At 35.9% G+C, this 17,500-nt stretch overlaps 1 protein-coding gene across 1 annotated transcript in view; it reads right to left on the reverse strand.

Moving 5' to 3' along the window:
- The window catches only part of LOC122351579 (potassium voltage-gated channel subfamily H member 7-like), an 80,975-nt gene that overhangs the window by 23,583 nt on the left and 39,892 nt on the right, over positions 1-17,500 (reverse strand). Inside the window, exons 5-8 of the mRNA XM_043248741.1 lie at positions 15,509-15,720; positions 10,225-10,650; positions 2,910-3,309; positions 983-1,182 (exon numbers count right to left, since the gene is read on the reverse strand). Of these exons, the coding sequence (XP_043104676.1) occupies positions 983-1,182; positions 2,910-3,309; positions 10,225-10,650; positions 15,509-15,720 (1,238 nt within the window). The remainder of the gene's footprint in view (positions 1-982; positions 1,183-2,909; positions 3,310-10,224; positions 10,651-15,508; positions 15,721-17,500) is intronic.

Below are 17,500 nucleotides of genomic sequence, written 5' to 3' on the forward strand. Positions count from 1 at the left end.
GAGGCAGACATGGAGAGAGAAAGGTGTTGCTTTCAGTACAAACACACACATTTACACCGATGTGATGCCACGTGCAAACAGCATTTCAGAGATCACTGAGAGGAGCAGTTCAGCCAAAAATGTGGATAAAAACTTTCACTTGGGTCAATTTCCTAATGCTAAATGATCACATTGCTTTAGAGGATATGAAATACAGTGCATTCATTGTGTGCAATGTTATATTAGCATCAAGATACTGTTTTTGTTTTTAATTACAGTATTTTTATATATATATATATATATATATATATATATATATATATATATATATATATATATATATATATATGTATGTGTAAAAGTGTGTGTGTGTATATATATTTTTAATTTTTAGTTTTTATTTGTGTTAGTTATTTTAGTATATTAAATGTAGATGAGATGTGTTGCATGTGCAACAAAATGAAATAAATGAAGTTTAAGTTTTTTAAACTTAAACTTGAAAAACGTTGAAAAAACCATACAATTTTGGGCTGAATTATTCCAATAAATGTGATTTAGCACTAGGATTCCCAAACTTTCATGTCAGCCAACTCCTTGAGATTTTATTAATTTTTTAAGTTGGTTCTCGCCATGAACGTAGCCAAAATAAGCTGACAAGGTGCTAAAAAAGGAAAGAAAAAGTTAACATTTTAAGTCATATTTCATTAGTTTAGCAACACTGTGATGTTGTTAAAAGGCCTGATGACGTGCAAGTAAACAAATATTTAATCTGTATTATAAGTGTAAGTTTATTATGATTCTTCTTATGAAATTTAACTGTACGTTTTTATAATTTCATCGGCTTTTCGAGAACCCAAGTTTGGGAAACCCTAGCAATGTGCTTTTTGTTTTATGATGTCTTAAACTGCCCTTAAATGACGTCCTGCCTTAAAACATCACTGTGACCAATCCTATCACAAGACACACACACACACGTCTTAGAAGAGCTTGGTTCAGAACGCACCATGTTCATGTCGATGCCGTTGGTGTAGGTCCAGGAGTGCTGGAAGTACTCCTCCAGTCTCTGTCTGAGAGGGTTGGGGATCTGATGGAATCGGATGAACTCTTTCACGCGGAGCATCTGCATGTGGTACCTCGCCGTTCCTGAATACAGCCGCTGGATGATGGCCGAAACGTTCCCAAAAATGCTGGCGTACATCAAAGCTGGAGAGGACAGGACGGTGGCACACAGATGAAAGCTAATGCCAGGTACATTTTGTCCGTGGAGGCCAATTTAGAACAAATCAGCAGTGTTTCCTTCATCTTATTAACATTATGCTTGATGTGTCTTTAAACGGCTATTTCAGATTTGATAGCTGTGTTTTAACTGCGCTGTCTGCCGAGGGATGATGGGATAGATTGCTGACCTTTGACCTGATTAGGATATCTCGATATTCGCATGTTTGTGCATCGTGCACTTTCGTTAACATTTCTGCAATAATGCAATGTGCACAAAAATATGTGATAAAATGCTTTTCTTTCTCTTATTAAATACCTCAGTGTATTATGCTTTTTCATTTGAATTATAGAATAAAAATCTAACAAATGAAATAGTTTTGTGGATTATGCATTGTATGCATATATTGTAGAAATGTGAATAAAATGGATATTTGTTTTATATATTTAACTAAATCAGCCAATAGGATTTAGTGATGCTACAACACTGAAACATGATTGGTTACTTGCAATTACTAGTCAAATGCAGATGATTTTAATATTTAATTAATACTGATTCACATTTTCATCATTAGTTTTACTGTAAATATATTTTTTGTGAGCATTTAACAGTACACCAGCTGGACTAAAGACCAGCAGACCTGGATTAAAGATGATGTAATGGCTCTTTAAATGGAAAAGACAATAAACATATTGATATTCAGCATTGTTTCCAAGTATTAGAGTTCATCTGCTAGATTGAAACAGAGATTAATTATATCAGGATGAATAGTTTACAGATGCCTGGGTCATTTCAGATTCGCTGCTGTCATCTCAGGACATGCGCTTTAACTAAATATTGCTGGATTCGCGACAATTTAAAATAACTGTTTTTTAATTGTAATATGCATTTAAAGTGTAATTTATTCTGTGACGCAAAGCTGAATTTTCAGCATCGTTACTCCAGTCTTCAGTGTCACGTGATCCTCCAGAAATCATTCTATTGCTGATTTGCTGCTCAAGAAAGATTTCTGATTATTATCAATGTTAAAATACAATAGATGCATTCATGGTAATCTTTAAAATGTCTTTAACGTCACTTTTGATCAATTTAATGCTTTTGCTGAATAGCAAACCAAGTGTTTGGGTGGCAGTATATGACTTTTATTATGCAACATCATGCTTTTATTTAGTATATATTGTAACTTTAACTTTAGACTTTTATCATTATTTACTCACCATAACGTTGCTGTTAAAACACTGGAACGTGAGCAAACGATGACCGTTTTGGCAAAGATCGAGCTCTTTAAAGTGCCCCCATTATGCATTTTTTTAAAATGATATGTCATGCAGCGTGTAGCACAGCTAAGTGGATGAAAACATATTAAAACAAAGTTTTAAATCTGAAAGTGCACCGTGTATAAAGTTATTCTCTCTCAAAAGAAAGAGTCATTGAAAAGATTTGTTATTTAAAACTTCTTGGTCTGAATGAAAACGCCAATTCATTCTTTGCCACTAGGTGGCGCTTTTGAAGCGTTAAAAGCTCACAAACACTGATTTAAATGAAATCATCCAATCAGGGGTTAGGAAAAATGAATGGTTGAACTAATTACTTGGTAGTCATTCAACAAATAAAGAAAGAAGTGTTTTTTGACCTGATGTTTGGAACTCCTGAAACCAAAATATGAATCTTTCAAGCTATTTGAATACACGCAGTAGATGTTTTTCAGACTTACATCCGATGAGCATGACGCAGATGGAGAAGATCTTCTCCGAGTTGGTGTTCGGAGACACGTTCCCGAAGCCCACGCTGGTCAGCGAGCTGAAGGTGAAGTACAGCGCCGTCACGTATTTGTCCTTGATGCTCGGCCCAGAGCAGTGCTCAGTTGAGTTGCATCTCTTCCCGAGAGACACCTCGAGATTGTCCAGCCAGCCGATCTTATGCTCCAGGTACGGTTTCTCCACGTTTCCGATGGCGTACCAGATGCAGGCCAGCCAATGGGCGATCAGAGCGAATATACACATGAGCAGCATGAGGACCGCCGCGCCGTATTCAGAGTAACGGTCCAACTTCCTGGCGACGCGAACCAGCCGGAGGAGCCGAGCCGTCTTCAACAGGCCAATCAGAGTCGTCGTCTTGAGAAAAAGAGAAGGTGCGCGTTACACTGAGAACAAACTGGATTTCACAAAGAAAGACTGACCTTACAAAAAAGTCACATACTTTAAGATTATACTTAACATAATTTAATGTAGCAAGTATACAAATAACAGGACTTTTTCAACACTCCTTGGAACTAAATTGGCCCAATTTCTAGTATATAAAAGTATGCTTTAACAGTAGTAAACTTTGAGTACACGACTAGTTTACAGCAGTGTTTTTTGCTTGTACTCCAGTGAACTTTTGTGGTATACTAATAGTTTGCCAATGAAATACTTGTAGTAGCATTTTTAGTACACTTCTAGTGCAAGTATATTTTTTTTAAATCATACTTTAAGTATACTACCATGTCTAGGTGTTAATTTTAGTGTATTTTGTTCAAAAATAAAGTAAAAAAATATATATAAATTTATTCTTCATGCATTCTTTTTTTATACGCTTGAATGTGGGTAGGTTTTTAAACTAAAATATAAAGAAATAAATCAAATTTAGAAGAAAATGCTGAATATGAGTTGAATTCAGAATGACAATCAAAACGTAGATGAAGTTAATCAACACCCCAAAGCTCGACAGTCATTACTAACACTTCATTGGTCAATATTATATTACATATTGTTAGTTTTGATGCTGTTTTATGTCTGATGATCGTGTCAGATTACTGTTGTTTTGGTTTCTTCTTCACTTGCGTTTTTTCGGAATAGTAGCGCCCCCTATCATATAACAATATAGCATATAACATCTAGCAATTATAGGCTTGGATTCTAGGAGATTTGTACTTATTGTTAATACATTTTGGTATATTTCTTTTCGAGAAGGATAGAGTAAATGACATTGTAGTTGTCTTAAAGAAATGTTTCCATGCAAATTGAACAAAAAAAAGTAATTTAAATGTTCTTACAATTATGAAAAATACAATATTGATTAAACAGTTTTGTTCTACTGCATTTTTTTATGATGTTATGTTGAATTTATGCATTTAGCATAATTGGAAATGTAAAAAAAAAAATTTAATTATGGTATTGTTTTTCGAAGGCGGCTTTAAGCTGTCCAGATGATATCTTTTTGTCGCAAAACAAAACAGAAATGTCAATGCTTTTGAAAAATATTGATTAAAACAGTTGAATTAATTCAAGATCTATAATATTTTAAATGGGTTCAGTATTATGCAAGTTGCATAATAAATAAAATGCACACTACACAAAAAATTGTATAAAACAATACATTTAGAATTGCTCTCAGCTCATCACAATGTATTATTATTATGGGATTGTTCCATAAATGCCTTCAGTGTTGTTTTTTGCAAGCAAAATTCAAATGTCAATCATAAATATCAATACAATGAAGAAAAATTCAGATTGACACTTTAATGTGACTCCAAATTTGAATAATACTTTTGTGTACTATGCAGTTACATTTAAGATTACAGAAGTGCAGAAAATAAAGAAATAGGTTCGTTTAGAATTTTTGGATGCAATGCATCATGGGATAGCTCTTCTAGGAAAAACCTACTTTGCATCATTCATAAAAATCAGATACTTGCTACCTATGAAGAGTTTTACGAATCAGTTCTGAAGATCCATTCCAGACTGCTGCCTATGTAGTCAGCTCACTGGGTTTTAGTACACAGCCATAGTCTTTTATAGCTTTAATTATCCACAGTTAAGTGTATCAGAAGAGCCGGAACACATTGTGTCCTAATATACCCAAAGCTCAGATCTGTAATGTCTGTGCATGACTGCCACACTAATTAATATTTCGATAATCGTGTTTAATTTTAGCCCATTACACACTGCTGTGCCTGCTAACACCAGAGAGCCATCTCATCAAAATTTCGCACCGCGAGGATAAAATAAACACCCGACATGAGAGGCGCAGCTAATGGGTTTTAGCATACTGTATCTCGCCCAGCTCTCACGTTACCAAACTGAGGAGGACAGAGATAAATCCTCATTTGCAGGTGAAATCAGCACACTAGATGAAGACAAGGTCCCCACAAGCTGACAGCGGGCACTGCCTCATCCGAAACATCTTCCCTCGTCCCCTGGTGGGAGATCATTTGTTTAGCTGGCAATTATTCAGTGGCCTCACAAAGCGGGGTTAGGACCCGCGCCGGGTATTTTTAGAATATGTCTTAATAGATGCGCCTGACAGCAATGCTTAGCATGCATACTAGCGCTGACGGCGTGTTAGCGAGCTAGCATGTGGAGCCAAGCACGTGGCTTTTTTTGAGAAGTGTGGACGCGGGCCCCGCTGCATCTGTCACGAGCGGCCCATTAAAAACTCATTAGCGGCAAATCACGCTTTTGAGTTATAGCTGGACACAGAGATAGGATGGACAGTAAATTATCCTGACGGTTCATTAAGCTTGACCTCACACGGCCAAGTCTGAACACAAAATGTGATATTGGTTGACAAAGCAATGTCTGCAAGTTTAAAATGAGTTTTAAAAGCTTTTTAGGAAGGTTGAAAGTCAATGAAATTATACAAACATGTTTAGCATAATGCTAGCATGTTGAAACAGGTTGATAACATTTAGTAAGGATGCCGCCATTGTGTTTCTAGGATGTTGTTAGCATGTTTTTTTTTTTTTTTTTATGATTTAGCACATTTCTGGATTTTAGCAACGATGTAGAAATGTACTAAATCATAAAAAACATGCTAACAACAATTGGTAGCACATTGCTTCCATATTTTTAATTAGTATTATCATGTTGCTTGTTACCATGATTTAGCATGTTTCCATCGAATTTAGGATCTTGCTAGCATCCTAGCTTGTGGTTTCTATTGTCTTGTGGCTGAGATGTTTTAGCATGATGCTAACATGATTTATCATGTTGTTACCATGTTTCTGTAATGACTTAGTACACTGCTAACATGTTTCTATCATTAGGCCTATGTTGCGAACACAATTGTAAAAATGGCTAGCATGTTGCTAATACATTGCTACCATATTTTTATCATGATGTATCAGGTTAGATCAAACATGTTTTAATGTCGACCATGCTTACATGATTCGGCACATAGCGAGTATGGTACTAAAACATTTAGCATTTTGCTAGCGTGTTTTATTATACTGCTAGCATGTTTCTAACTTGATTTAGCATGTTTCTAACGTGTTATGTTGCTAGCATTTATCTAACATTAACATATTGCTAACATGACTTAACATGCTTTAACAGAATGCTAGCTTGTTTTTGTCATAATTTAGCATTTTGCGAGTGTTACTGAAACATGCTTTAATATGTTGCAAGCATGTTTCTAGCATGATTTAACACATTTAGCATGTGTTGTCATTATTTTAACATATTCTTTACATTTAGTAGGCTGTGGTGCTAGAAGTTTTCTTAGATTAGCATATGGCTAACATGAGTTTACATGTTTTAACATGTCGCTAGCTTGTTTCTATCATGATTTAGCATTTTTGTAGCATGTTTATAACAGATTGCAAGCATGCATGTTTGTAGCATTTTTAGCATCTTAGCATGTTATGTTAGGCCTTTACAATTATTCATCAAACACACGTTCTGCTGATGGTGTTTACTGTTTGTTCTGCTGCGTGAGGCTATATACATGCTGATAATTACAGGTGCATCATAAAAGCCTGTCAAATATGATTTCAGGATTTGATTCAAGCTGTGGTCAATGCTGGTATGGTCAAGCTCTTCATCTGAGTTCTGTAAATTAGATGCATCCTGTAGCCATCTGCCATCTGTCTGGCCTGGCTCATTCTCTAAGTAGTACACACACACACACACACACACACACACACATATCACATTCTGACCACTGACCACAGATCAAATCCATCTGTCTGACTGCAGAGGCATCAGCTGACCATGAAGGTCCGCAGTCAGGGCTGCATTTGTGTAATGAAGAATGTCAGATCTTAATAAAGACAAAGGCCTTTATGTGCTCTTTTCTGAGATGTCTATATGTGTATTTTTTTTCGCAGCCTTTTCATGAAACTTAATATGCATCATACAGATGTTTGGGGTCAGAAGGTTTTTTTTAAAAAAGATATTAATACTTTTGTTCAGCAAGGATGCATTAATTTGATCAAAAGTGACAGTAAAGACATTAGAATTTTCTATTCATAGAATCCTGAAAGAATTGTATCACAGCTTCCACATAAAAAGGACAGCACAGCAGTTTTCAACATTAATAATAACCAGAAAAGTTTCTTGAGTGCCAAATAAGCATTAGAATATTTTCTGGATCATTTGACACCGAAAAAAGGTGTACGGATAATTTAATCATATATAATAATATGTAATAAATGCATCCCTGGTGAGTATAAGAGACTTCTTTCCAAAAATAAAACATTATATCTTGCTGACCCCAAATTCTGGGTCTGAAGAGGCTGGGATAATAATTTACAGTAGCAGTATCTTAATTTCAACAAAAACATTCTTTGAAATTCAATTAAATTCAAATTATTTAATGTAAGAAATAAAAGAAGTTAGTGTGATTCAGTAGTCTGAATCAGTGAAGAGTGATTTGCCAAATAAATAAAAAAAGTATATATATATATATATATATATATATATATATATATACACATACACACACACACACACACACACACACACATACTATTTTTACATATACTAATATATATATATATATATATATATATATATATATATATATATATATATATATGTGTATATATATATATGTATATATATATATATATATATATATATATATATATATATATACACACATATATATATATATTTATATATATATATATATATACATATATATATATACCTGTATATTAATCATTAATCATTTGACAGCACTATATAATATATATTATCTTATTTTACCTTTTTATCTAGATATTTTGAGTCTCGATAACACTGAATGTTTCGTTGTACGAAAATGAAAATTGCGATTCCTCCGATTGCAAAGAAATCACACTTTTCAGATTTTTTTAGCCGTATCTCACAGCTCTAGTTGCGAGCTGAGACAGATGTGCGAGCGCCTGCAGTAAAAGCGAGCGCAGATGCAGACGGCGCGAGGTTTGTTAACTGGGTGATGGCTGGAGCTCCGCAGACAAACGTGTGAATGTGAAACCTCTGGGAAAACATGACCTGAACAAAAGCAATATACTTAGCAGAACCCTTCCATAGTCTAAAAATATACACTGCATGCCATCAAATAATGACCTGCTGATATTTCCAGTAGGTCTTAATCTATAATTCCATTCTTTAATATTTTAAAAGCCGCTGTGTGTGTTTCTTGTCCTTAGGTTGTAAATGGCTCAGATGGAGTAGCTGTCACTGGAATGGACCACAGAGCGGGGAAACCATATGCTCCGATGTGCCAAGAGCTCATGATAGGCCATTGACGGACGTGCCCACATAAACAAGCGAGGAATCGAGCCAACCGGCGTGCCAGTGATTCAGCCTGTAAGCTGTTCAAACATCAGTTTTCTCTTTCCTCTCTCTCTCTCTCTCATCATAATCATTGACTCCCATTTGCTAAGCCGCTAATCCAAATAAATGGATTCAGAAATGAAGGCCATTCAAAAAAAGAGGGAAAAACAACATACAGTATATTCTGATACTGTAATCCCTGTTTCACTGAACAGTTGTGCTTTCTGACCTCTGGAAAGCGCTAGATCTGATCTGATCTGTATAATGGACACGGTACAAACAAACAATTGAATAAATAAAATGGGTAAACAGATAGTTTAGGTCCGAAAGGTCCAGTGCTTTATGCAGACCCTCGCGCGTTAAAGGAGTAGCGCGCACAAAAATGAAATGTTGTGGAAAACGCACTCACTTTTTGCATTTCATTTGCATTCCGCCAACGGATGCACTGCAGTGAATGGGTGCCGTCAGAATGAGAGTCCAGACAGCTGAAAAAGACATCACGGTGATCCATATCTATCCACATCAACACACAGCTTTTGGCTTCTCAAGACATTAATTGATGAACTGGTACGGTGTGGATTACTGTGATGGTTTTATCAGCTGTTTTGGATTCTGACGGCACCCATTCACTGAAAAGGATCTATTGGTGAGCGAGTGATGCAATGCTGTATTTCTCCAAATCTGTTTCGATGAAGAAACAAACTAATCTATAAATGATGAGTACATTTGATTTTAGTTGAACTGCTGCTTCACCTGCTTCCCCCTAAATCTGACACGCAAAGCTTTTTTCGGTTGTTTTCTTAAAGCGCGTAACATAAAGTGTTGTTTTTTAAGGCTCAATCTCAACTGATGGGTTATCGCAACACCAAGGTCATGAAACTGATTTCTAACGAACATGCACAATGATAAAATCCCAGATATATGCGTTGTGAGCTGTTCCAGACAAAAGCATCCGCCAAATGCACAGAGTCCGGAAGGATTCATGCTTTTGTTCATCAAAGGCCAATTAAATGAATCAAAAGTAATGGCAGAGATGTATAAAAGCTTTCTATTTCATATAAATGTTTTTTCTTTTGAGCTTTGCTGATGCATCATGGTTTCTACAAATATAAGAAGCAGCACAACTGTTTTCAACATTGATAATAAAAAGGAATTTTTTTTGAGAGGCAAATCAGAATGATTTCTTACCGGATTAATGATGCCGCAAATTCATTTTTGCATTACAAACAGCTGTTTTAAATGGCAGTAATAGTACAGTTTCAATAAATGCAGCCTTGACGAGCGAAAGAGACTTCTGAATATAGGCCTAATGCACAAACGCAAGCAAAAAGTGACAACTGCATCGAGGCCTGTGAAAATTTGGGCGCATTTGTGTGCACTAACTGCATAATTGTGCCAACACGAAGGAGAACACCACCTGGCGTGTTGCAATTTGAATTTGAGATCCCTAGATTAGCCTGGCAGCCAAGCGCAGAAGGAAGTAGATGGAGTTCTGCCGTGACTTACATCATCTGATCCTGATCCAAATATGAGCAGGTCGAAGGGAATGGCCGCCACCATGTCTATAAGGAACCAGCCCTTGAAGTAATGGATGGCGATCTTCCCCGGATGGCTCACCACCTCCTCGTTCAAGTTGACGTAGGTGGTGCGAAAGTTAATGAGGATGTCGATGATGAACATGATGTCCACCATTAGGTCCACGACATTGAGGGGGCTGCAGGAATAGCCACATTCCCGCCGTTTTTGCTCCTCGCTGTCGTTGAGCAGGAAGGCGGCGGAGTACGGGGTGAGGATGGCGGTGTAAATCACCAGCAGCAGGATGAGCCAGTCCCACACCGCTTTGAACGGGCTGTAGTGCAGGATGGTGAACTTATCCATGCGCGGCGTCTGGAGCATGTATTCTGGAAGCACGTCGGCGCCCAGCGACAACACCTGGAACGAGAAAACGGTGCATGAGCACAGCTCCGTCCTGACAGAAACATGGCAAAAAATAATCCAGCAGCTAACGAAGTTTGTTTAGAACAATAACTCTATTTTATCTTTCATCTGTTATCAACTCCATTCCATCTGCATTAGATGCTAAAGAGACGTTATTTGCATAAAAATATGAATATTAGCAGAAAGAGTTAAGTATTGTTTTCAGCATCATTTTCAGTATTTCTTTGTTGGTTTATTCATTCGTTCATGCATTTGCAATAACAATACTAACACAAATGAGATGAATAATGTATATTTTGTAACTATTATTTTACTTTTTTATATTTTTTATATTTATATTATTTTAGTTTTATATTTTATTACAGACTTGGCGGACAAAATGTTTAATTTTTTTATTGATTTATTTTTACAATTTAACAGAGCTTTTTTTTCAGTGTAATCATTTCAACAGTTTTTTAGGGTTTTTTTTAATAATTTGCAATTTATTTATTTTATTTGTTTATTTTCTACAGTTCAACAAAGTCAAGCAATTTTTCGCTCCATTCATTCATTCACTCATTCATTTGGTTTCAGAAACTGTCGGGTACATTTAACCATGTTAAATCTGAAACAGTGATGGTGTTTGATGGGGAAAAAATATAGCAAACATATATATTATAACAGTTCTGATTTGCCCAGCTGGGACCGAAATACACCTGGATTATTTAAAACCTCTACTAATAATAGTTGATATCGCGTTAGTTGACAGCTGTCAGTCACATATCCACAGGCCCGTCGACATAATGCAGTGCGTGACAGTTTCACCGCAGCGCACATATTTCCTCGCAGTTGTCATTTATGTCTTTCAGGCTGATGCGATATTTCATGGAAAGCACCTTTCATGAGCGCAGCGTGTCAGGGAGCCTCAGAGCACGACATCAATATTCATTTATTTCTCTATAGTTGCACAGCACCAGCCGTCTCCGCTGTCACAAACACTCACATTACATATAGCTTTCTGGATTATAAAGTCTAGTTGTCATGCGTCTCAGGTTGTTTCTGAAGTTATCAGAGTGCTCCGCTCAAGGACAAAACGCTGCACAACACTTCACGAAATCTCCTTTTTCACAAACCGAAATGTGAAATCTGCTATTCATATAACTGGATGTTCTTTTCTTTAATGCCATTCGTGAAGCAGAGGGTTCAGAATGCAGAAATGCAATCTGCTTCTTTTTTTTTATATGACCGTTCCTTTTGTCGTTATATATTATTATAATATATTACATTACCTACATCCCACATTTTAAGTGAGTTAAATGATTAAATGTAAAAATCAAAAAAAGGCACAATAAAATCTTAGAACAAATTGAAAGAATTAAAATATAAATTAATTTAAAATCACATATATTAATTGGTTTGTCCTTGTCTTTTAGGTGTTTATGCATTTATATGTAATGTGGTTTGTGTTGTATATGTTATCTTACATCATTTTGTTCAAGCTTCTGAATATATTATAATATTTTGATTGAAATAAATTTACTGATTTTATTTGAAAATAAACCAATAAAAACTCCCACGAAATGAGACGGCAGGTTTTTCTAACGTGAATAATTTATGCTCATAGGAGTGGAACAATATGCCATTAAAGAGTCCATTTAATGTGCAACTGTTTGACAAAATAAGCTCTTTTTGTAACAAAACCTGCCGTTTTCTGTCATTTGGATGCAAGTCGAACACAGCAGATGTAGCAGAAAACGTCTGGCGCGTGAAAATACAAGAATGAATGAAAATCGCCGTTATTTGCATTTTGCATTGTCTTCTGCTGTCTGCGACTCCCCGGGGCTTGAATAGAAAGATCTCCACGATAAGAAATAACACGCGGCTTTCCTTCGCACCACAAAGGAACGAACCGGGGTTTCATTTCAATATTTTGCAAAGCCACTGAACAGCAGAAGTAAAAGCATTAGGATGATAATAGTCTGTAATCCTGCAGCGTGTGTGTGTAATAGAGCTCACACACACACACACACACACACACACACACACACCTTACTGCAGGATTTAACCACCTTTGACAGTCAGCAAATGAGGCGTCTTTTCCTGATAAATACTTTATTAGAAATTATGACGGCGGCGGCAGCGACGGTCGATTTTTCTCTCTCTCTCTCTTCTAAGAAAGAGATGAATTATGTATCTTTTTCTCTCGCAGGCTCTGACACGTCCGGGCAGGTCGGGGGAAGGCAAAGCGAGAAGCGCTCAGCGAACGAGTCTGAAGTGAGGACCCGTGTCGTTCGGATGGGCTGTCATCCGCTTCCTTCACGCCTGGTCGGGAGACGGAGGTTTGACCCGGTGCTGTGTGTCACAGACTTTGACTTTCACTGAAGGGTATTTACAAAAGCCGCTAACCTCGAAGCGCTGCCTACATAGGCGGCCACCTTCCTAGACCACATCCTAACTGAAATGACACTTAACAAGTGCCTTATTGAGAAAGTCACCGCAAAATTGATGTTAACATATTGTTATGCTACTCTATAAGCCTAAAATGCACATACAAATATTGGGTCAAATTTTGTAACATTATTATAATTTTTTTTTTTATAAATAAGTCTCTTACGCTTATCAAGACTGCAGTACAAAATTGTGAAATAATATTATAATTGTAAATACATATTCTCCATTTGAATACATGTGAAAATATAATTTATTCCAACGATGAAATGCTGAATTTTTCAGCATCCTTACACCAGCCTTCAGTGTCATGTGATCTAATTCTAATACGCTTTTAAAATTAAAGGCGCTTCACATTTAGTCATAGAAAAAAAACCTTTCGGTCTAAATGGTTTCATAAAAAATCTTTAACACCTTTCTGATTCACAAAAGCTTCTTCGTGTCAAAGGAAAGGTTCTTCAGATTACGGTAAGAAAGTTCTTGAATGGTTCTTCTATGGCATCACTGTGAAGAAACGTTTAATTGCTTTTATTTTTAGTAGCGTATGCTGATTGGCTGCTCAAAAAATATAGAAAGAACTTGAATTATAAACGTCTCTGCTGTCACTTTTCATCTATTTAATTCCTTACAAAACCATCTTACTAACCCCCAACTTTTTTTTTTTTAGAATGGCGCCTATTTATTATTAACATTTCTATTGCTTTGTCTACGCTTTGAGAGATTTCGCTGAAAAAAACACATGCCCGAAAGCGTCTATAATGCCTTATGAATGCTATCCGGCTAGTTTTTGGAACAGATCTAGCGCGCAGACATACATCCAGCTTTAACAGATTAAAGGGGAAGTTCAATTTAAACTCGAGCCTCTCACACAGCCACTGAATTGCGTTTGGCCAATATTTGGAGACCCGTTTCCCAGAGGTGGTAGAAAATCCATCTTCATGCTCGGATGCTCTTTTGATGCATCTCGGTGTCACGGGAAGATGCAAAATACGGCCGAGGTGCCGCGCGAGGACGTGACACGCGGACTCTGAATAATTACTGTGTTCTTGCTCTCGTCTTAATATCCCTGAGGTTAAGTGCTATCCTCATTAGCATTTATTTGCATACACATGTCTGTTAGCATCGTTTAACGCTGCGCGGGAGAATTCGTTACGGCTTGTTTGCGCTCGTTCACAGGACTATTGGATTTCCAGTGGAATCGCGAAGCTCTTGACACGGGCGATATTTCAAGCAGATTACGCTCGTGACACATTGATTAAGTCAAAATCCACGGAGGAGAAATAGAACAAAAGCACGTCCTCACCTGAGGGTCTTATTGAGAAACGCGAAAGAAAAACAACCGATTTTACTCCAATAAATCAATGTGAAGCATTCATAACCAAAGGAGTCTGTAATAGCATTCCCATTCATTTATTTCATGTCTTTAAGTGCCCTTAGAAAACACTGGGGACTAGTGCATATATTGTTATAAAAGCAACTGTTCAAGTGTTTATGGTCACTATGTTTTAACAGTTTTATTCAGAAAGTGCACATTAAACTGATCAGAAGAAGACATTTATAATGTCACTAAAGATTTGTATTTCAAACAAATATTTCATATTTATAAAAGAATGTATTTTTAAGCATTATAGGCTTAATGTAAAATACATGCTTAATTAAACATTAAACATAATATTATTTCACATTAGTTTTTATTTTTATATTTTGTTTTTATTTTTATTTTAGTTAAAGCTTTAGTAAAGTAATTTATTATTATTTACTATATTTTTATTATTATTTATTATTATTACCTATATTATTTTATTTTATGATCTTTTTAGTTTATAAAAACTTCTTTATCTATCTATCTATCTATCTATCTATCTATCTATCTATCTATCTATCTATATAAACAGAATTTTATTTTATTTTTTTAGTTTTTTTTTACAATCATGCATTAAATTGTTCAAAAGTGACAGTAAAAGATAAATATCTCCTTTTCAAATTAATGATATCCTTTTAACCTTTCTACTTTTTAAATGAATCACCTTTTATTTTTATATTGTACTTTTTTTAAAATGCAGAAGGTCAAAGCAGCTTTTCAGCATTTATTAGTTTCTCCAAAAATATAAAGAGGCGCAGCTATTTGAAACATTGATGACCATCAGAAATGTTTTTGCGCACTAAATCAGGATATGAGAATGATTTCTGAAGGATCAAGTGACGCCGAAGAGTAATGATGCTGAAAAAGCAGCCGCGCATCACGGGAATAAATCACATTTTACAATATATTACAAAAGGAAAGAGTTTTGTTCACTTCAGAATCCCCATACTGCTCTATTATTGTTGTCTTTGGAGTACTGAGCACTGAGGAATCGTAATAAAGTAAGTAAATAGGTTCAGGTGCTGATTTGGACACATTCACGCCATCACTCTTCATTCTTACCTGTGTGACCTTCTCCGTGACGTTGTGTGTCCTGTCCTTGACCTTCGGCGCGATGATGGTTTTCTCCGAGGACGGAGGGGAAGGCGCTTTCTTATCGTTGGCTTCAGAGAAGTTGAGCGCGATGAGCGGGATCTTGTTGATGGTGCTGTATTTGTTCAGATTGGAGTCTGAGGTGGATCCCAGCAGACTGGACTTCAGGTGGTTGAACGGACCTGAAGGTAAAGAGTAAAGAAGAGCCCGTGAACGTCATATATTTTCTAGTTCGTCTCATATAAGGCTGAGCTAATAGTCTTAATATATACGATTTCTGGTCATATAATAGCGGTGACATGCAGCTTTTTGTATATTGCTCATGTCTATTAAATTCTACTCACAAAGTCATTCCAAACCTGTATGAACTGGACAAGCCAACAAGGACAAAACATGTACTTTTGGAAAACCCATGTCATTAGACTAGTTTCACAGTCCGTTGCCTTTAAGTGTGTACGAGAATATTAAAACAAGGTTGTTAAATAGCGTAAAAAAAAAAAAAAAAGATTAATTTCCGTTTTTCTCATTTGTTGTACATTAATCAATTACAAATGATTTTGTGTCATGCAATGTTCATGCATTTCTCTACGCAACGTTATATTTTTATTTATTTATTTTTTTGATGTTTGTTGTTGTTACTAAATTTTTTTTAATATTAAAAATATCAACATTAAAATACGCTGCATAAAATGTCCATCTAAAAATATTACATATTACAACAAAATGACAATTTAAAGTTATTTCAGAGCAGACGCCTAAAATAAAACTAAAACTGTGCGCTGCAAAAATACATCATAACTATCCTTGAGTAGTTGAATACATATTGTTCGCAAAATTAAATACTTCTTTATACATTGCAATATTAAAAAATACATTTAAAATGTATTTTAAATAGTGCTGTGAAGCGATTAATCGCATCAGAAATAAGTTTTGTGTAAATAATATATGTTTATATACTGTATATATATATATATATATATATATATATATATATATATATATATATACACACACATGCATGTGTATATTAAGGAAAATATACAAAAGTTTATTTGTTAAATATGTATATATAATATAAATTATATGAAACTTTATAATATTTTCAAAATATATATTGTGTGTGTATTTGCATATATATACACAGTACACACACACATACATATTTAAGCAAAAACTTTTATTTTGGATGCGTTTAATCACGATTAATCATTTGACAGCACTAGTTTTAAGACAATTTAAGGCACTTCAGGGAAAAACTGTAGTGGATAATTAATATAAGTTGCAATAACCCTGTTTTATATATTTGAAAGCGGTGCATATTGTTTGCTCAGCCTAATGTACCATTTGAGTGAAACTCGTCCGTGTTGAATTAAAATGCCATCATCTAAGCTATAGCTGTGAGATTTTCCTGAAAGAATCAGGATTTTTTTTACTCATTTCAATCCTGCCGTCATCATCCATGCTCGAAGCAAATACAGTCCTGTAAGCATCCATTAGCAATCCGTTCAAATCATGTGCAGTGTAACAGCTTTAACTCAAACTCCGATTAGAGAAATGTCCTCAAGAACTGGTTAACAGCCGACGGAAGTCATTCAGCATGCAGCATTGATCTGCCGTCCCGGTCAATGAGACGTGAAGAGCACCGCCTGTACAAGTCTGAATCACCACCACCTCGACGCTGCAAGGTCCAGACTACCGCTTTATTGAAATAGCAGCAAATGTGCTGTGTGATCTAATCAAGACATCGATAACAGCTGAGAGGAGAAATCAGGCTGAAAATGGATAATCACGACACGGCATGGTGTCCGGGACATTCAGATGATGCTCCGGTCTGAGGTCTGAATGAGCGAAGATGACAGAGTTTGATCTATGTTGAGTTAACCGCTCTCTTCCGATTATAACTGAGGTGTCAAACTTCCTTTTTGCGCTGGGAACTGGACCTAAGGTTTCCGGTGCTCGTGC

The sequence above is a fragment of the Puntigrus tetrazona genome, chromosome 9 (genome assembly GCF_018831695.1).
Source record: "Puntigrus tetrazona isolate hp1 chromosome 9, ASM1883169v1, whole genome shotgun sequence".
Taxonomy (NCBI): domain Eukaryota; kingdom Metazoa; phylum Chordata; class Actinopteri; order Cypriniformes; family Cyprinidae; genus Puntigrus; species Puntigrus tetrazona.